Below are 21,577 nucleotides of genomic sequence, written 5' to 3' on the forward strand. Positions count from 1 at the left end.
ATCTTCTATCCGTTCTCCACGTTCTTTTTTTTCCTCCTTTATATTTCTCCTGTCTATCTCCTTCCCACACTTCCCCTCTCTTTCCCCTCCCCCCACACCACTTCCTAAATCTCCACTCCTATTTTGTCTGTCTCTCCTCCCTCCCCTCATTCCTCTTTCTTTCTCACTCCACCCCTACTCTCCATCTTTCCCCATTCCCAGCAATATCTTCCCTCTCGCCTCCCCTTTTCCCAACCTACTCCTCCTCTCCCCGTAAGGTTAACCTCTCTTCCTTTCTCCCTTTAACCTCCATCCTTTCCCTCTTTTCCCACCTATTTCTCCTTGCCCCCCCCCTCCTCCCCCCCTTCCTCTCACTTCAATTGACCCAAAGGGGGCTTTGAACTTTATACATAATCAAATGGGAGACACTATACGATTGAAGTAAGAACGACCTTGAAACCTTCGCCACGGAACAGAAGAGGTAATAAGATAAATAGAAAATTTAAAAAATGTTTAACTTAATTATCTCTTGGACACAACACACCCACCCACACACACACACAAACACAAACACAACACACACACACAGACACACACAACACACACCACACACCCACACCACACACACACAACAAACACACCCAACCAAACACCCCAAAACACGCACATACACTTATTTCTGGAGGGGATTGACCATCTTTTAATATCTAAAGTACAATTTACATTGCTTTAATTTAAAACCATGATAAGATGAGTTGATGATTTTAATAACACATCAAGAATACCCAACACCAACGATGATGATAATATAATACAATAACCTATCGATGGTAATTCCCTAAAAGAATAATGGTATCATATACGTATATACAAAACATTTTACTAATAATGATAGATAATTAGTTATGATATAAAAATTGATTACTAGATGAGAAAAAATATGTTAGTTTTTGATAATAATGCAGTATATAATAATGATTTAACACTGATGGCAATCATAATAAAATAATGACAACATTATCAAACAAACTTATTTATACAGTGCACGTTTATAATACACACAACACGTCATGTAACCCAATACGTGAGAATCAGGTTTTTTGGCATAATTAAAACATTACTTTGAGTATGTTATGACGATGAGGTGAATGCAGGATATAAGTGTGTACATGTTTAAGGTTTTTTATAATGACTTTGAGCTGTTTACACGCCCTTTTGCAATGTGTACTTTGGCTTTTAAGCGTGTATGTATTGTTCAGGACTTTTGGAATGTGTACCGTGATTGAAGCATGTGCGGTGAAAAGTCTATAATTTTTTCGTAAAAAATAAAAATAGCGATGACCTATGCACTTCCCAAATGATTTCTAAAATTAGCTGAAATAGCCCAGCCCGGAAAAAAGCAAAGAATAAGCACACAGGGAATAATCAAGTGGGGACATTACACAAAAAACATTAAACTGAAAAAGAAGAAAGAAATTAAATAAAACGAAAGCAGAAATGGGAAAATAACTTAAACGAGCCCAACACCCGAGCAACGCGCGTTTCCCTTTGAACGAAATAATCGCGTCTTGATCTTAATTTGGGCAGTATAGATAATTTACTTTGTCGGTATTATAACGACAAAAAAAAAGTAAGAAAATAGGTTATTTTTGGTAATGACTTTTTCTCTTTAAAGAATAAATCTGAAGTGTTTTTTAGAGGGTTTTACAAGTGCATTGTGTTTTTGGACTAGGCGGAAGTTCACATGCATTTTCTTGATTATATACGCATATTTTTCATTCGAAGTGAAAATGTGTCGGCTTTCTGCACATTAAAACAAAGTGCGGATATATCATAATTCAACCTCAATGAAGATTTTATGTTTTTGACAAAATAATTGACTTTACATCATTGTCTTACGCAGTTCAGTGTTTGAAAATAGTTGTTTATTTACAAACGCATTTTTATACTGTATTGACGTTGTAATTTTTACATCAATAAATTGACACTGTTCTAAAAGAATTTAATCACAATACATACTAGACATTATAAAGAAGTTTTCCCGGGTAGTATTTTTTATTTCTATTGCAATAACCCTTTGAGAGAAGTCCTATTCTTCCCATCGTCAGTCATTGTCCGTCTGATTCCCACGAGGAGTCTTGACCGGGACCTCCCCCTCCCCCCTGGCGTCATGTAACTCCCCCAAGGGCTCTTCCCCGCCTGAGGGTGACTCTGGGCTTCGTGTCTGGTCCCGGGGGGGGGTCGAGGACACTGGGCCCTTTGTTGCAGAGCAGAGACAGGGAAAGGCACTGGAATATAGGAAGGGTTGTTGGTGGGGTGCATGTACACAAATACAAACAACACACACACACAAACACACACACACAACACAACACAACACACACCCACACACACACCCCACACACACACACCACACACACACATATATATATTATATAATATAATATATATATATATATATATATATATATATTTTATATATTTATATATATATATCATTATATATATTTTAATATATATATTTATATATATATATATATAATATATTATATAATATATTTATATATACATATACATATATATGTGTTGTGTGTGGTGTGTTGGTGTGTGTGATGTATGTACGATGTGTTTTATTGTATGTTTTAAATATATATATATATATATAAATTTATTATATTAAATATTTATATTATATATATGTATATATATCTTATATACTAATATATATATATATTATTATATTATAGTATTATGTATAGAATACTCTATCATATCTATTAGATTATTATATATAAAATAATTCTATATTTATATATTATATATATACATATTGTGTGTATACACACACACACAACACAAAACACACACACAACACACACACACCACACACACACACACGCACACACACACAAACAAAATATATATATATATATTAATATATATTATATATATATATATATTAATATATATAATATATATATATATATACATATGTATGTATGTATGTATGTATGTATGTATGTATGTATGTATGTATGTATGTATATATGTATATATATGTATATATATACAGATACAGATAGAGAGAATTTATAGTTGCATACAACTCAGAGAAAGGAAAACTGTATGACAAGCTGCCTATTTTACCTTCGCATTCGTGGCACTCGGAGCGCTGAGGCTATCAAGCGGAGGAAGGTGACTTAGCAAAAGGCTAAACGCGGGGTTTTTTTGAGGAGGTGACCCAACCGGTCTGATCCCGTGGAACCATTAGACTACATGATGTCTCTACGAGGGAATGAAGTTTAATTTGTGTTCCTCTATCAGTATTTCATACCATGTTTTTGCCTCCTAACTACTTATAAACCGCTGCACGTGAGCCATTAACACCAATATGTTAATTCCATCCCAGCACAAGGAAATGACAAAAAAAAAAAAAAAAACTTAGGACTATTTCTCTAGTGAGAAAATCAATATGCTCAGTGAATTCAACCTTGCCCTTCGTAGCAAAGTCCTAGGACGTGACCCTGAAGCATTACGATTGGCTGCCGGGGTTTAGTGTCAGATCATTATTATTACTGAGGTTTGCAAAGATTAGCTTCGCCAGGCCTTCCTATATATTCTGGACATGTCATCTGTGGTTGACTTCCTTAAGCTCATCTTTTAAGTACCAGGGTCTTGTAAACTCCTGGCCAGGGCCCGAGATTTAGGTATAGTCTGTGAGGCTGCTAGATTTATGGCATGATAAGTCTGGCTTCAAGTAATTTCCCACATTTTCATTTTGGGGGGTTCATTGCACCCACGACAAGGGACCAAGGCATCTGAAGGCTTGCCATTGGCCTTAGATTTGGTTTGTGGCATTTGGGTGGGCCGGGCCATCCATGAGGTAGTAACAGTGCCATAAGGTCACTTGTGACAGTCTCATCGACACACCATTTGATTCTCCCACCAGAGCCGCAGTGGTTTAGGTGAGGTCTGGGACCCCTCCTCTGACATGTTTTGGCTTTGGGTATTGAAAAGATGTGATCTCGGGAAAGGGTCTCAACACATTGGCTATGTGATAGTCAGGATGGTGTGGTGCTTTGAAGTCCCCACTATGATCAACTCGGTCTTGTGCTGCCAGTAGCGACCTGGCTGAGGTCTAAGCTTCTACAGCTTGCTTGTGTAACATTGAGGGAGTCCCGGCAAGTGAACCCTCAAGAAGCAAGAGATTCAACATCCATCCCATGTGATGCATCGGCTATTGCGGACGACGTGTCAAACGCTACAAGCGGTCGTACAAAATCTAAGGAAAAGTCAGGGGTAAATGAAAGGGGCACTACTTATTAAAACACCATAATATATATATATATATATATATATATCTATATATATATTATATATATATATATATAGATATATTATTTTATATATATATATGTATATATATACAAAATAAAATATATATATAATATATATTATATATATATATATATATATATTATATATATATGTATATATAAAATATTATATATATTATATATTTTATATATATATATATATATATATATATAAAATATTTGTGTGTGTGTGTGTGTGTGTGTGTGTTTTGGGGTGTTTTTTGCGTGTATGTGTGTGTTTGTATGTGTTTGTGTGTGTGTGTGTGTGTGGTGTTTTTATATTATATATATATAAATTTACATATTGATAATATTAAAGTAAAAAAATAACGGGGGTTTGATAACCATAATAATATCAGTGTAATTATAATTATTATGATTATGGTAATGATAATACATACCAAGGATACAGTCTGATGATAATGATAAAAGACATATAATTGTTACGGGGAAACATTGAGGAACATAAGAACAATGGTAATAGCGATAGTTATTACGAGGATGACTTATAATAGTTTTTCCCTTCCCATGATGATATCAATATGAACAAATAAAAACAATAAATATAATGATTGAATACAGATGGCTCCTTCTGATGATAAGTGCAATTTATGAAATTTTCGTACATTACATGATAATACTTGTATACTTGAAGTATTCATACACTCGTACAAGTACAGTATACTAAAGGGCAAAGGGAGCTTAAAAATTTTTTCCCTAAATACCCGCATGGCATTTAAGGACGCATTATTACTTTCAGCTTTGGACTTAGAAATAGCCCCAAAGTAGCTTCGTCTCGGCCATCATATAAAGAGACATCGCCACGTCATCAGCAGAATCGCGGTGATTCCCTGGAACATGAAGACTTTGATAAATAGTATGCTTCCTTTTGCAGCATTGTGCTCTAAAAACGCATTTGTACAATACTTTAGAGAATTGTGAGCACACACAATTCCTGAGACAGGGCCCGCCGTCTAGGTCCCTAGGTAATGGAAAAGCTAAGCAAGATTCAATATTTATTTTTAAAAGCAACCGCATTTTCTTTTCCCGACATTACCTCTGTTAAACTTCAGTGAAAAGTATGTTCTTGTGATACAGGCCATCGCTGTCAGTGTGATCGGTGATTTTGAAGCTGATGCTCAGCCCAGCCACTAGGGAGAGGGTTTTGGAAGCCAGGACTCGAGACCCGTGTATAGAAGCTACAGTTCCGGATGCTGGAAGAGGAGTGCTGAGGCTGAGCCGAGGCTGATCTAGCCGCATTGACAGGAGTATGCCCACAAATCCCATGATCATACAACCAAGCCGAAAATTACTAAAGGAGAAGTGTATTGTGGCCGCTCATACCTTCCTCCTGCAGCTTCAAGAGAGGAAACGAGACCCTCCCCCTCGGTAGCTGGTACTCAGACGCACAGGCTATGAACCACTGTGCATGGCAGATCATAGAGACAATAGACCGAGTCGAATGCCAATCATACATTATTTGAGAAATGTGAGCACACATTCCTGAAAACAGGATCGCCGTAAAACCAGCCGTCGTGCTGGTAAAGAGATTATGCGGTATGCTTACAGCATGGCGGCAGGAGCGCCTGCTGGCAATCTCACCACCATGGTAAGCACCGAGTGTCAGAAAATGAGACAGCCATAAAAAGCTGACACAGGCCGGCCATATATGGAAGGCCCAGGCAAAGCTAGAAATTCGCAAATCTCTCAATCAAGCAAGAGGCTGATCCTTCCCACTTTGGAAACGGCTAGGGCCCACCTATGGGCACATGTCCTTAAGGCCCGGGGTACAGCAGCTAGGGTTTACGGACCTGGAAGAGGCGTGCTGAACTGAGCCCATGCACATGCCATAGAAAAGGGAAATGCCACAGGGTGGGGTTCTCAGTCCAGCCCCTTTTTAAACACATTAATATCCTGCATCCTCAATATACAGCTCCCAGTGGGGTGCAAGATCATCTCCTATGAAGATGATCTTGTCTGGACCTCGTGTCTGAGGAGTGTTGTAGGACAGGACTAAAGATCTCTGCAGCCAAATCCAAAGCCATGGCTCTGAGACAAAAAGTTCAAGGTACAAGTCTGAAAATCCGGGGAAAATGAATTGGAATGGGTCAGGACTTCCTCTACCTTGGGGTAAGGATAGACTGGACCCTCTCCTTCCGGGAGGTCTAGTACCTGGTTCACCGAACCAAAACAATACTCTTGTCATGAGAGCAATGAGCAGGAGACGCATAGGAGCCAAAACAAAAAGTACTAAGATCATTCTATGTACATCCGTCCGGCCCATTGTGGACTATGCCTCACTCACTGATTGGCACAAAGAAAAAAACACAAAGACAAATTGGAGACAGTCCAAAATGAAGCTGCCAGGATCATTCTGGGTGCCCCAAGGTGAAGGAAGGTCCTCAACCTCCTCATGGAGGCAAAACTTCTCCTGGACTCACGAATCAATCTAATGGCAGCACAATTCCTGTCAAAGATCATCCAGCCTCCCAGGAACACAAGCCTTAGACAAAAAATAGTCAGACGCCTAGAACAAGACAACAAGCTCTTTGCTTGTCTCATACAGCCAGGGTGTTAATAAGCCATCAGCTCAAAGAACTGCTTCCTGCTAAGGGCATGGACTCCCCCCCACCCTAACTTTGTGGAAGCCCCGCCGAGGGCACAAACCTCGATAGAGTTTCTCCATCTGGGCGTAACAATGAAAGCAAAAGCCCAGAGGGTCATTTCAGCCATAAACTCCTCCAGGTAGTAGAACCTACTTCACGGAGGGATCAGTCGACCCCTTGAGCCACACTGCAGGCGCCGGCTTCGTAGCAAGGATGCCACAAAATCCATGAGGGAAACCAGACAACGCCTACTCACTACAGGCAGAGGCAGTTGCAATCATGGTTGCCCTAGGCCACGCGCCCCTTTAGGGAAAAAACACGTGGTCATAATACTCCAGGGCAGCCATTGATTGTCTTCAGCAGCGCTCACCCAAAGACAACATCTACCGTTGACTACTATCCTCACAATGGCACAGAGGATTTTTGCTCGGGGTAGAATAATAATCATAAACTGGGTCCCCAGCCACATCGGCATCAGAGGGAAGAGCTTGCTGACAGACCAAGCCGACATTGGCAGGGGTATGCCCCCAAATCCCATGATCATACAACCTAGCAGAAAATTACTGAAGGAGAAGTGTACTGCGGCCGCTCATACCTTCCTCCTGCAGCTTCACAGAGAGGAAACGAGATCCTCCCCCTCGGCCAGCTGGTACTCAGACGCCACAGCTATGAACCACTGGCACTCTCTGAAATAATCAACAGAGGTACCGAAGTCATTCTTCACAGAATGCGCCCAGGTTTTTCCCCCGTGCATGGCAGATCATAGAGACAATAGACCGTGAAGTGAGGGGTGCATGCATTGCGGCGAGCCGAACGCCACACTTGTACAATACTTAGAGAATTGTGAGCACACACAATTCCTGAGACAGGGTCCGCCGACAACAGCCGTAGTGCTGGTGAAGAGATTATGCGATATGCTTACAGCATGGTGGCAGGAGTGCCTGCTGGCATTCACCGCCCACGGTAAGTAACCGAGTGTCCCGAGAACAAAATGAGACAAGCCATAAAAAGCTGACACAGGCCGGGCCATATAGGGAAGACCCAGGCAAAGCTAGAACTTCGCAAATCTCTATCGTATCGCATCGTATCGGATTCAGCTTTGGAGGTCACAGTCGCTTCAGAGGGGAAATGGTCGTTTCTACGGTTGAAGGATTCTTTTTGGTCAAGATAAATAAAACTGAGCAATTTTACACAATGATTCTTTTAAACATGCCAAATGTATTTGATTTTTACTTTAAACAAAAAATATAGGCAAAATCACAGCAGAAAAACTCATTTATAAAAATAGAATGGTTTTTGAGTGAACTGACGAAGCCATTCCTAAGTGCACACACACACATATATGTATAACACACACACATGCATATAATTTCATAAACATATAATGTTTTAAGGAGAGTAAATAGATTAATTTATTCCACATAGCTCCATATTTCCACAAGACACATGGGTGTTCTGTGCAAAGTGGTAAGCGATTTTCGAGCAAAAAAGAAATAATGAAACGGTGCTGAATGATGCACCATACACAATGTTGACATTACTTTATCATAGGGTATATCCCAGAGTTAACTATGACAGCTGTAATTGAGCTGATAATAAAAGAAGACTTTAGCTAGGCTGCAAACTTACATGATTACGTATATATACATAAAAAAAACAAAATACATTAACTCAGCAACAGCCGAGTCAAGCTCTGCTCCTTTACTATCATATATTGCAAATATTAATAGGGTCTTTTTACAGTCTGTATTTTTTTCTTTTTTGCTGATCTGTTTACCATTGCCATTAATAACAAAAGAAATATAATAAAGAAACACTTGTGACACATGAAATAGTGATAGTGACATCATATAGGGGCGGAGCTATATGAAGTCACCACGTTTAGCTGATAAAGATGTGCCTTCATGAGACCAATTAAAAGATTATTTGTGAAATTTACTCGACATTGTCATAACTACCGGAAGTAAAACAAAAATTCATAGTGACGATGTGTTCCATACTATAAACAGTTGTCTGCACACGCCAAGGAAAAAAGTCAACAGGCTACACGGAAGTGGTGCTACTTATCTTGTTAAACACCGTATATATAATATATAGGTTGACATATTGAGAAGTAGAAAATCAGAGGATTTTTTTTTATACGAATGGTAGCATTGGTTGATAATCATATTAGTGTAATTATTTGTCTATGAAAATAAACATATTCACCACCATGATTACAGTCTGATGATAATAATAAAGAGCACACAACTGTTATTGGAAACATTGATGAAAATAACAACAATGGTAATATCGACAATTATTACATTGGCAATTTTTAATATTTACTCCTTTCGTGATATCAATACAAATAAGAATGAATATATTGATTAAAGCGCAGATGGCTACTTTTGATGATAATTGCAATTTCTGTAATTTTCGTAATTCGTGCATATATGATATACTTCCATATATTCATACACTCATGACTATACAGTATACCAAAGGGCAAGTCAAAGAGCTTAAAACATTTTTCCCCTAAAATAACCAGCATGGTCCTTAATTAAGGACGCATTATCATCAAAATTTCATCGCTTTTTAGCCTTGGAACTCAAACAGAAATAACCTAACAGAGGGCGTGGCTTCGTCTCGGCCACTATATAAGGAGACATTGCCGCGTCATCGGCAGAGCAGTCGGTGAATCCCTGTGGACATGAAGACTTTGGTAAATAGTAGTATGGTTTCTTTTGCGGCATTGTGCCTTTCATGTTTATAGCTCATTAGGTAATGGAAAAGCTAAGCAAGATTCAATATTTGTTGTTGTAAAAGCACTCGCAGTTCCTTTTCCGACATTACCTCTGTTTAAACTTCAGCTGAAAAGTATATCCTTGTGTTGCAGGCCATCGCTGTCGCCCTCGTGGCGTTTATCGCTGTCAGTGTAAGTGGTGATCCTGAAGCTGATGCTGAGCCCAGCCGCTATGGAGGCGGCTTTGGAGGCCATGGACTCGTGTCCTTCAGGCCCGTGTACAGCAGCTACGGTTACGGACGCTGGAAGAGGAGTGCTGAGGCTGAGCCTGTAGCTGAGGCTGAGGCCGAGGCTGATCCCTCCCGCTTCGGATACGGCTATGGCGGCTATGGGCATGTGTCCTTCAGGCCGGTGTACAGCAGCTACGGCTACGGACGCTGGAAGAGGAGTGCTGAGGCTGAGCCCGGATTCAACTTCGGTCGCAGCTTCGGAGGTCACGGCCGCTTCGGAGGCTACAGGGGCTATGGAGGCTACGGCGGAAGCTTTGGGGGACATGGTCGTTTCTACGGTTGAAGGATTCCTTTTGGTCAAGATGAATAAAGCTGAGCAATTTTATACAACGTTTCTTTTAAACGTGTCAAATATATATATATTATATATATATATATATATATATATATATATATATATGTTATAAAAAAAACGCAAAAACATCGAAATGAAGTGTTTTAGGGAAAAATGATAGATTGATCAATTCGTGGGAGTCTTGTGCAAAGCGTAAACCGATTTTCGAGTAAAAAAGAAAAGATATACTTGAAGAAACGGTGCTGAATGATGCACCATGCGAAATGATGACACCACTTTCTCTAAGGGCATATCACAGAGGCAGCTATAAATGATCATAAAAGGCGACCTTAGTGATGGTGCAGCTACCAGAACTATATGATGTCACCACATTTAGCTGAAGATGCGCCTTCATAAAGCCAGTTAATTAAATGATTATTTGTGATATTTGCTCGATATTGTCATAACTATGGGAAAACAAAGTAAAACAAAAATTCCACGCTTTATCTATGGTGACGATGTGTTCCATACTATGAACAGTTGTTTGTACACGCCAAGGAAAAAAGGTCAACAGGCTAAAAGGGTGGTGCTACTTATCTTTTTAAACACTGTATATATATATATCATATATATACATAGGTTAAGATGCTGATAAGAAGAAAATTAGAGGATTTTTTTTTATAAGAATGGTAGCAGTGACAATTGATAATTTTAAACATATCAGTGTAATCATATTAAGTTTATGAAAATAATCATAATGATTCACTACCACTATTACAATCTGATAATGATAAAGAGCATGCAACTGTTATTGGAAACGTTGATGAAAATAACAAGGCATTTAACTCAAGGACGATTTTTAATAGTTATTCTTTTCATATCAATATGAATAGATATGATCAATAGATATAATAATTAACGTGCAGATGGCTACTTTTGAGAACTGCAATTTATGTAATTTTCGTAATTCGTGCGTATATGATATACTTCTATGTATTCATACATTCGTATCTATACAATATATACCAAAGGGGCAAGTCAGAGAGTTTAAAACATTCTTCCCCTAAAATACCCAGCGTGGCATTTAAGGACGCATTATTTTCCAAACTTCTTTGCTCATTTAACCTTGCGACTAAAACAGAGATAACCCAGCAGCGAGTGTAGCTTCGTTTCGGCCATAAGAAGACATCACTGCGTCATCTCTCATCGGCAGAGCAGTCGGTGAATCCTTGTGGACATGAGGACTTTGGTAAATAGTATGCTTCCTTTTGCGGTATTGTGCATTTCTTGCTAAGCTTTGTTTAAAAGCAACCGCAATTCTTTTCCCTACATTACCTCTGTTTAGACTTCAATTGAAGAGTATGTCCTTGTGTTGCAGGCCATCGCTGTCGCCCTCGTGGCGTTTGTCGCTGTCAGTGAGAGCGGTAATCCTGAAGCTGATGCTGAGCCCAGCCGCAATGGAGGCGGCTTTGAAGGCCATGGACTCGTGTCCTACAGACCCATGACCAGAAGCTACAGTTACGGACACTGGAAGAGGAGTGCGGAGGCTGAGGCCGAGTCCGAGGCTGAGTCCGAGGCTGATCCATCCCGCATCGGATACTGCTATGGCAGCTATGGGCACGTATCCTTCAGGCCAGTGTACAGCAGCTACGGTTACGGACGCTGGAAGAGGAGTGCTGAGGCTTAGCCTGTAGCTGAGGCTGAGGCTGAGACCGAGGCTGATCCCTCCCGCTTCGGATATGGCTATGGCGGCTATGGGCGCGTGTGCTTTAGGCCGGTGTACAGCAGCTACGGTTACGGACGCTGGAAGAGGAGTGCTGAGGCTGAGCCTGGATTCAGCTTCGGTCGCAGCTTTGGAGGTCACAGCCGCTTCAGAGGCTATGGCGGAAGCTTTGGAGGACGTGGTCGTTTCTACGGTTGAAGGATTCTTTTAGGTCAAGATGAATAAAATTGAGCAAATTTACACAATGATTCTTTTAAGCATGCCAAATATTTATAAGATTTTTATTTTAAGCAAAAAGTATAGGCAAAATCACTGCAGAAAAAAAAAATATATATATATATAAACCGCACACACGTGTGTACATATATCACTTCATAAACATATGTTTTAGGGAAAAGTAAATAGACGAATTTATTCCACATTGCTCCACAAGTCCTGTGCAAAGTGCAAAGCGATTTTTCGAGCAAAAAAGAAATATATTGAAGTAACGGTGCTGAATGATGCACCATACATAATTTTGACATTACTTTATCATAGGGTTATCCCAGAGTCAACTATGACAGCTATAACTGAGCTGATAATAAAAGGCGACTTTCACGCTCTTATTAATGGTGACGTGTTCCATACCATAAAGAGTTGTCTGTACACTCCAAGGAGAAAAAGTCAACAGGCCAAACGGAAGTGGTGCTACTTATCTTTTTAAACACCGTATATATATATATATATATATATATATATATATATATATATATATATATATATATATATATATATATGATATATATATATTTAGGTTAACATATTGAGATTTAGAAAATCAGAGGATTTTTTTTTTATAATGGTAGCAATGATGGTTGATAACCATATTAGTGTAATCATATTATGTCTACGAAAATAAACAATGATTCACTACCATGATTACAATCTGATGATAATCATAAAGAACATTCAACTGTTTTTGGAAACATTGATGAATATAACAATGGTAATATCGACGGTTATTAATAGTTTTTAATAGTTATTCCTGTCATGATATCAATATGAGTATATAAGAACAGTAAATATAATCATTAAAGTACAGATGGCTATTTCTGATGATAACTGCAGAATACGTAATTTTCGTAATTCGTACATATGATATACTTTTATGTATTCATGCATTCTTAACTATACAATATAGCAAAGGGGCAAGTTAAAGATCTTACAAAAAATTCTCCCTAAGATACCCAACATGGCATTTAAGAACGCATTACTATTTTTTAAATTGCATCGTTTTCTAGTCTTGGAACTCAAACAACCCAGCAGAGGGCGTGGCTCCGTCTCGGCCACTATATAAGGAGACATCGCTGCGTCATGCATCGGCAGAGTAGTCGGTGATTCCCTGTGGATATGAAGACTTTGGTAAGTAGTATGCTTCCCTTTGCGAAATTGGGCCTTTCATGTCATAGCTCCCTTGGTAATGGAAAAGCTAACCAAAATTCAACATTTCTGTTGAAAAGCAACCGCAATTATTTTCCCGACAACACCTTTGTTTAGACTTCAGCTGAAAAGTATATCCTTGAGTTGCAGGCCATCGCTGTCGCCCTCGTGGCGTTTATCGCTGTCAGTGTGAGCGGTGATCCTGAAGCTGATGCTGAGCCCAGCCGCTATGGAGGCGGCTTTGGAGGCCATGGACTCGTGTCCTACAGACCCGTGTACAGAAGTTACAGTTACGGACGCTGGAAGAGGAGTGCTGAGGCTGAGGGCTGAGGCTGAGGCGAGCCTGAGGGGATCCTTCCCGCTTCGGAACGGCTATGGCAAACTATGGGCACGTTCCTTTAGGCCGTTGTACAGCAACTACGGCTACGGACGCTGGAAGAGGAGTGCTGAGGCTGAGCCCGGATTCAACTTCGGTCGCAGCTTCGGAGGTCACGGCCGCTTCGGAGGCTACAGGGGCTATGGAGGCTACGGCGGAAGCTTTGGGGGCCATGGTCGTTTCTATGGTTGAAAGAATTCCTTTTGGTCAAGATGAATAAAACTGAGCACTTTTACACAATGCTTTCTTTAAACATGCCAAATGTATATATGCATGTTATTTTAAACAAAAAGAATAGGCAAAATCACTCCAGTAAACCCCGTACATCGAAAAGTGTTTTGGTTTAGAACTGACGAAACCATTCCTAAGTGCTAATGTTTGTCTTTTATTATTATTATTATTATTATTATTATTATTATTATTCAATAGCGCAGCATGTACACAAACTAATGTTTAGGGAAAAGTAATAGATTAATTCATTCGACATAGTTCCGAACTCCACGTGGGAGTCTTGTGCAAAGTGCAAACCGATTTTCGAGTAAAAATAAGATATAATAGAAGAAACGGAGCTGAATGATGCACCATGAAAAATGTTAACATTACTTTCTCTTAGAATATGACAGAGTTAACTATGGCAGCTATAAATGAGCTGATCATAAAAGGCGACCTTAGTGATGGTGCATCTCACATGAGCACCCATACTCATACTATATACATATAAATGTTTTACATATATAAATATTTATATATACATGCATAAATAAATTAACTCGGCATGGCATTTAAGGACGCATTATTTTCAAAACTTCGCTCATTTAACCTTGGGACTCAAACAGAAATAACCCAGCAGAGGGCGTGGCTTCGCCTCGGCCATTATATAAGGAGACACCACAACTTTCATCGGCAGCCGCCAGTGATTCCCTGTGGACATGAAACTTTGGTAAATAGTATGCTTCTTTTGCGACATTGTGCTTTCATGTTATAGCTCTCTGGATAATGGAAAAGCTAAGCAAGATTCATTGTTTTGTGTAAAAGCAACCGCAGTCCTTTTCCCGAATGTACCTCTGTTTAGACTTTAGCTGAAAAGTATGTCCTTGTGTTGCAGACTATCGCTGTCGCCCTCGTGGCGTTTTATCGCTATCAGTTGTGAGCGGTGATCCTGAAGCTGATGCTGAGCCCAGCCGCTATGGCGGCGGCTTTGGAAGCCATGGACTCGTGTCCTTTAGGCCTGTGTACAGCAGCTACGGTTACGGACGCTGGAAGAGGAGTGCTGAGGCTGAGCCTGTAGCTGAGGCTGAGGCCGGGCTGATCCCTCCCGCTTCGGATACGGTATGGCGGCTATGGGCACGTGTCCTTCAGGCCGGTGTCAGCAAGCTTTCGGCTACGGACGCTGGAAGAGGTGTGAGGCTGAGCCCCGGGTTCAGCTTTGGTCGCAGCTTCGGAGGTCACGGCCGCTTCGGAGGTTACAGGGGCTATGGAGGCTACGGGGAAGCTTTGGGGGCCCTGGGCGTTTTCTACGGTTGAAAGAATTCCTTTTGGTCAAGATGAATAAAACTGAGCACTTTTACACAATGTTTCCTTTAAAAATGCCAAATGTATATATGAATGTTTTTTAAACAAAAAAGAATGGGCAAAATCCTCCAGTAAAACTCGTACATCGAAAAAAATGTTTTTGGTGAGAACTGACGAAGCGATTCCTAAGTTTCTATTTTTTTTTTTTTTTTTTTTTTTTAATGGCGCCCGGGATGTTTTACCTACATCATTTAATTTAAAAAAATGTTTTAGGGAAAGGTAATAGATTATTTCATTTGACATAGTTCCAAACCCCACGTGGGAGTCTTGTGCATAGTGCAAACCGATTTTCGAGTTAAAAAAAAAAAAAAAAAAAAAAAGATAATTGAAGAACAGTGCCGAATGATGCACCATGCGAAATGACATTATTTTCTCTAAGGGTTTATCACATAGTTAACTATGGCAACTATAAATGAGCTGATCATAAAAGGTGAACTTAGTGATGCTGCAACTCACATGAGAACACCCTTTCTCATAATATATATATATATTTTATTATATATATATTTTATTTTATAAAATATATTTTATATATATATATAATATAAAAACATGTATATATATATTATTATATATAATTATATATATTATATATATATATATAAATACATAGATACATACATAAATACATTAACTCGGCAACGGCCGAGTCAAACCCTCGCCTCTTGCTATTGGACATTGCCAATATTAAAGGACTCGTGTTCTCAGGACCCGTGTGCAGAAGCTACAGTTACGGACGTTGGAAGAGGAGTGCTGAGGCTGAGGCCGACCTGAGGCTGGGTCCTTCCGCTTCGATACGGCTATGGCGGCTATGGGACGTGTCCTTCAGCCGGTGTACAGCAACTACGGTTTCGAACGTGGAAGGATGCTGAGGCTGAGCCCGATTCAGCTTCAGCAGAAGCTTTGGAGGTCACAGCCGCTTTGAGGTATGTAGAAGCTTGGGGGACATGGTCGTTTTTACGGTTGAAGGATTCTTTAGGTCAAGATGCATAATACTGACAATTTACACAATGATTCCCTTTAAACATGCCAAATGTATTTAGAATTTTACTTAAACAAATAGTATAGGCAAAATCACTGCAGAAAAACTAATAAAATAGAATGTTTTTGAGTGAAAGACGAAGCCATCTAGATGCTAACACACACAACCACACACACACAAACACACACACACACCCAATAATTATATATAATATATATATATTATATATATATATATATATATATATATAATATAAATGCACACACACGTATATATATCTTTCATAAGGTATAATGTTTAGGAAAAGTAAATAAGACTTTATTCCACATAGCTCCACACTTCCACAGAACACAGGAAACTCATGTGTCCTTGAAGCTATGTTGAGTAAATTATCTTTTACTTTTCCCTAAAACATATTTTTTACGAAATAATATAAACACATGTGGTGTGCGTTATATTATGTTACACTAGGGAAAGGCACAGAAAACATGGTGTCATGTGCAAAGGGCAAAGCGATTTCGATCAAAAAAGAAATATAAAAAGAAAAGGCTGAAGATGCACTATAGAACATGACATTACTTTCTCTTAGGGTATATCACAGAGTTAACTTGAAAAGCTATAAATGGTGATAATAAAAGGCGAACTTTAGGATGATGCAAACTTACATGATTTCGCATATATACATAGATATAAAATAAATACATTAATCAGCAACGCCAGTCAAGCTTGCCCCTTTACTATCAAATACAAAATATTAATAGGGTCTTTTTACAATCTTTAAATTTTTATTCTTTTTTTTGTGATCTATTTACCTTTGTCAATAATAAAGAAATTGAATGAAGGAACACTTGTGACACATGAAAATAGTTTTTTAAAAATGGGCGGAGCTAAGGCACCACTTTTGTTTATTTAAAAAAAGCATTTATAAGGCCAGTTTAAAAAGATCATTTTGAAATTTATCGATATGTTATCTACTGGAAGGAAAAAAATACAAGCTTTTATCCAGGGACGACGTACTCCATATATAAACAATGTCTGAACACTCCAAGAAAAAAAAGTCAAAGGGTAAAACGAAGTGGTGTTTTATAATCTTTTTAAACCGTTATATTATTATTATATATATTATATTATATATATATAATATATAATATATATATATATATATTAACATATTGAGAAGTAGAAATCAAAGGAAATTTTTGATGAGATTGGTAAAGGATTTACGGTTGTTAATCATTCATGTAATTTTATTGTCTATGAAAATCAACACAATCATTCAGTACCATGGATTCAATGTATGTATCATAAAGAACATACAACCCATTATTGGAAACACTATTGAAAGTAACAACAATGGTAATTCACAGTTATTACATGACGATTTTCAATGCATTTCCCTTTCATGATTCAATATAAATAAATGAGAAAGTAAAATAAGATTAAAATACAGATAGGACTTTGATGATAATGCAATTATGGTAATTACATCGTAACTATACAATTACCAAAGGGCAAGTCAAATCCAAAAATTTTCCCTAAATACCCAGTATGGCTTTAAGGACGATTATTTCAAAATTCACGCTTTTAGTCTTGGAACCCAACAGAAATAACCCAAAAGAGGCGTGGCTCGCTGGCCACTATATAAGGAAGACATTGCCGCGTCATCGGCAGAGCCAGTCGGTGATTCCTTGTGGACATGAAGACTTTGGAAGTAGTAGCTTCCTTTTTCGGTATTAAAGCATTTTTGTTATAGTCCCTTGGTAATGGAAAAGTTAAGAAGATTCAATATTTTTTGTTGAAAACAACGCATTTTTTTTTTCCCAACTACACCCCTATTTAGACTTCATCTGAAATGTATGTCTTTGTGTGCAGGCATCGCGTCGCCCTCGGGCGTTTGTCGTTTCAGGTAAGTGGTGATCCTGAAGCTGATGCTGAGCAGCCGCTATGGAGGGGGTTTGGGCCATGGACTCGTTCCTACAGACCGTGTACAGAAGTTACAGTTACGGACGTTGAAGAGAGTGCTGAGCTGAGGCCGAGCCCGAGGTGATCCTTCCCCCATGGTAGCTATGGGAGTGTCCTTTAGGCCCGTGTACAGCAGCTTATGGTTACGGACGCTGGAAGAGGAGTGCTGGCTGAGCCGTAGCTGAGGCTGGCCGAGGTGAATTTCCGCTTCGGATACGCTATGGCGGCTATGGCACGGTCCCTTTAGGCATGTACAGCAGCTACAGTTTCGGACGTGGAAGAGGTGCTAGGGTGAGCCCGATTTAGCTTCGTGCACTTCGGAGGTCACGCCGCTTCGGAGTTACAGGGCTACGGCGGAGCTTGGGGGACATGGTCGTTTCTAGGTTGAAGATCCTTTGTCAGGAATAAAACTGAGCATTTTGCACAATGTTCTTAAACATGCCAAATGTATAGGAATGTATGTAAACAAAAAAAATGGGTAAAATCACTTAGTAACCGTATACAAAATGAAGTGTTTTCGTGAGAACCGACGAAGCCATTCTGTTTAAAAAAACGCATGTATAATATATCATTAATAAACAAACAAAAAACAAACAAAAAATTTTTTTAGGAAAAGCATAGATATTTCATTCGACATAGTTCCAAGCCACGGGTGTTGTGCAAGTTAACGTTTTCGAAATTGAAGAAACGGTGCGATGTGACATCGAAATGATGACGCACTCTAAGGGATATCACACAGCTATAATGAGCTGATCATAAAAGACGACCTTAGTGATGTGCAACTCACATGAGCACGCATACTCATACTATATACATATCATATTTTATATATATAAATGTATATATATACACATAAATACATTAACTCGGCAACAGCCGAGTCAAGCCTCGCCCTTTGCTATTGATACATTGCAAATATTAATAGGGTCTTTTTACAATCTGTATTTCTTTCTTTTTGCTGATCTATTTATCAGTGTCATAATAACTCATTTTCAAAGAAAGATAATGAAAAAAAAACATCATGATACAATAGTGAAAAAAGTGCAAGCATATGTCACCATATTTAGCTGAAGATGGCCTTCATAAAGCTAGTTAAATTATTTGTGATATGCAAAGGCCCAAAGCGATTTTCGAGCAAAATAGAAATATAAAAAGAAAAAGGTGCTAAAGGATACACATAAAATATGTTGACATTACTTTCTCTTAGGGTATACAGAGTAACTAGCAGATAAATGAGCTGATAATAAAAGTCGACTTTAGCGATGATACAAATTACATGATTACGCATACATATATATATATATACATTAAATACATAAACTCAGCAACAGCCGAGTCAAGCTCTGCCCTTGCTATCATATAATTACATCACCCATTATATATATATTACAAATTTTAATAGGGCTTTTTACAATCTGTATTTTATTCTTTTTGCTGATCTATTTACCATTGTCATGAATAATAAAAGAAAAATGTAATCAAGGAACACTTGGACACATGAAATAGTGAAAAAATGGGCGGAGCTATATGTCACCAAGTTTAGCGTGAAGATAGCATTCATAAGACCAGTTAAAGATATTGTGAAATCTACTCGATACTGTCACAACTACGGAAGGAAAAAAAAATCAGGCTTTATCCATGGGACTATGCGTACTCCATACTATAAACAATGTCTGAACACTCCAAGGAAAAAGGTCAATAGGCAAACGGAAGTGGTGTTATTTATCTTTTAAATACCTATTATATATATATATATATATATATATATATATATATATATATATATATTAACATATGAGTAGAAAATCAAAGGAAAATTTTGATAAGATTGGTAGGATTGACGGTTGTTTAATCATATCAATGCAATTATATGTCTACGAAAATCAACACAATATTCACTACCATGATTACAGTGTGATGATAATCATAAAAGAACATACAACTACTATTGGAAACACTGATGAAAAGTAAAACAATGGTAATATCGACAGTATTACAATGACGATTTTTGAATAGCATTCTTTCATGATATCAATATAAATAAATAAAAACAGTAAAAATAATAATTAAAGTACAGATAGCTACTTCTGAGATAATTGCAATATATTAATTAGTTCGTAACTATACAATATACCAAAGGGGCAAGTCATAGATTCTAAAACATTTTTCCCTAAAATACCCAGTATGGCATTTAAGGACACATTATTTTCAAAATTTCATTTGCTTTTTAGCCTTGGAACTCCTACAGAAATAACCCAACAGAGGGCGTGGCTTCGGCTCGGCCACTATATAAGGAGACATTGCGCGTCATCGGCAGAGCAGTCGGTGTTTCCTTGTGGACATGAGACTTTGGTAAGTAGTATGCTTCCTTTTGCGGTATTATGCATTTCTTGTTATAGCTCCCCTTTGGGAATGGAAAAGTTAAGCAAGATTTAATATTTTTTGTTGAAAAAAAAACCGCAGTTCTTTTCCCAACTACACCTCTATTAGACTTCATCTGAAATGTAATTCCTTGTGTTGCAGGCCATCGCTGTCGCCCTCGTGGCGTTGTCGTTGTCAGTGTAAGTGGTGATCCTGAAGCTGATGCTGAGCCAGCCGCTATGGAGGCGGCTTTGCAGGCCATGGACTCGTGTCCTACAGACCCGTGTACAGAAGTTACAGTTACGGACGTTGGAAGAGGAGTGCTGAGGCTGAGCCTGTAGCTGAGGTGAGGCCGAGGCTGATCCCCCCCGCTTCGGATACGGCTATGGCGGCTATGGGGACGTGTCCTTCAGGCCCGTTGGGACAGCAGCTACGGTTTCGGACGCTAGAAGAGGAGTGCTGAGGCTGAGCCCGGATTCAGCTTCGGCCGCGCTTGGAGGTCACGGCCGCTTCGGAGGGTAAAAGGGGCTATGGGGGCTACGGCGGGAAACTTTGGGGACATGGTCGTTTCTACGGTTGAAGGATCCCTTTTTTTCAAGATGAATAAAACAGAGCACTTTACACAATGTTTCCTTTAAACATGCCAAATGTATTATGAGTGTTATTTTAAACAAAAAAATGGCAAAATCACTCTAGTAAAATTCGTATATCAAAATGAAGTGTTTTTTTGTGAGAAACCCACGAAGCCCTTCCTATTTAAAAATAACCCCGCATCTATAATATATCATTTAATAAAAAAAAACAAACAAATAATATATATATTTTAGGAAAGAATAGATTATTTCATTCACATTTTTCCAAGCCCGTGGGGTGAAGTTAATCATTTTTTAAGGGAAAAAGATAAGGAAATAGATAATTTTTTATTCACAGAG

The 21,577-nt window shown here is 38.7% G+C and overlaps 2 protein-coding genes and 3 pseudogenes across 3 annotated transcripts; all 5 read left to right on the forward strand.

The window, feature by feature from the left end:
• Positions 1 to 9,358: 9,358 nt before the first annotated feature.
• Positions 9,359 to 10,301, forward strand: LOC119578059 (keratin-associated protein 19-2-like). The gene is made up of 2 exons (XM_037925782.1): positions 9,359 to 9,665; positions 9,840 to 10,301. The coding sequence occupies exons 1-2, from the start codon at positions 9,654 to 9,656 to the stop codon at positions 10,257 to 10,259; spliced, it is 432 nt and encodes a 143-aa protein (XP_037781710.1). The 5' UTR covers positions 9,359 to 9,653; the 3' UTR covers positions 10,260 to 10,301.
• A 138-nt stretch (positions 10,302 to 10,439) lies between these two features.
• LOC119578064 lies at positions 10,440 to 13,953 on the forward strand. Of its 2 annotated transcripts, XR_005229179.1 has the most exons (3): positions 10,440 to 11,499; positions 11,629 to 12,109; positions 13,881 to 13,953. XR_005229179.1 is itself a non-coding variant. In XM_037925784.1 (2 exons), the coding sequence occupies exons 1-2, from the start codon at positions 11,488 to 11,490 to the stop codon at positions 11,935 to 11,937; spliced, it is 321 nt and encodes a 106-aa protein (XP_037781712.1). In that variant the 5' UTR covers positions 10,440 to 11,487; the 3' UTR covers positions 11,938 to 12,213. The 2 variants fall into 2 exon arrangements, 1 of the variants encoding a protein (XP_037781712.1); XM_037925784.1 differs by lacking the exon at positions 13,881 to 13,953 and having other exon boundaries at positions 11,629 to 12,213.
• LOC119578060 lies at positions 12,918 to 14,003 on the forward strand (annotated as a pseudogene).
• Positions 14,004 to 14,384: 381 nt separating this feature from the next.
• Positions 14,385 to 15,292, forward strand: LOC119577646 (annotated as a pseudogene).
• Positions 15,293 to 19,930: 4,638 nt separating this feature from the next.
• On the forward strand, positions 19,931 to 21,225 carry LOC119577647 (annotated as a pseudogene).
• Positions 21,226 to 21,577: the final 352 nt, after the last annotated feature.

Source organism: Penaeus monodon, chromosome 10 (assembly GCF_015228065.2).
Source record: "Penaeus monodon isolate SGIC_2016 chromosome 10, NSTDA_Pmon_1, whole genome shotgun sequence".
Taxonomy (NCBI): Eukaryota; Metazoa; Arthropoda; class Malacostraca; order Decapoda; family Penaeidae; genus Penaeus; species Penaeus monodon.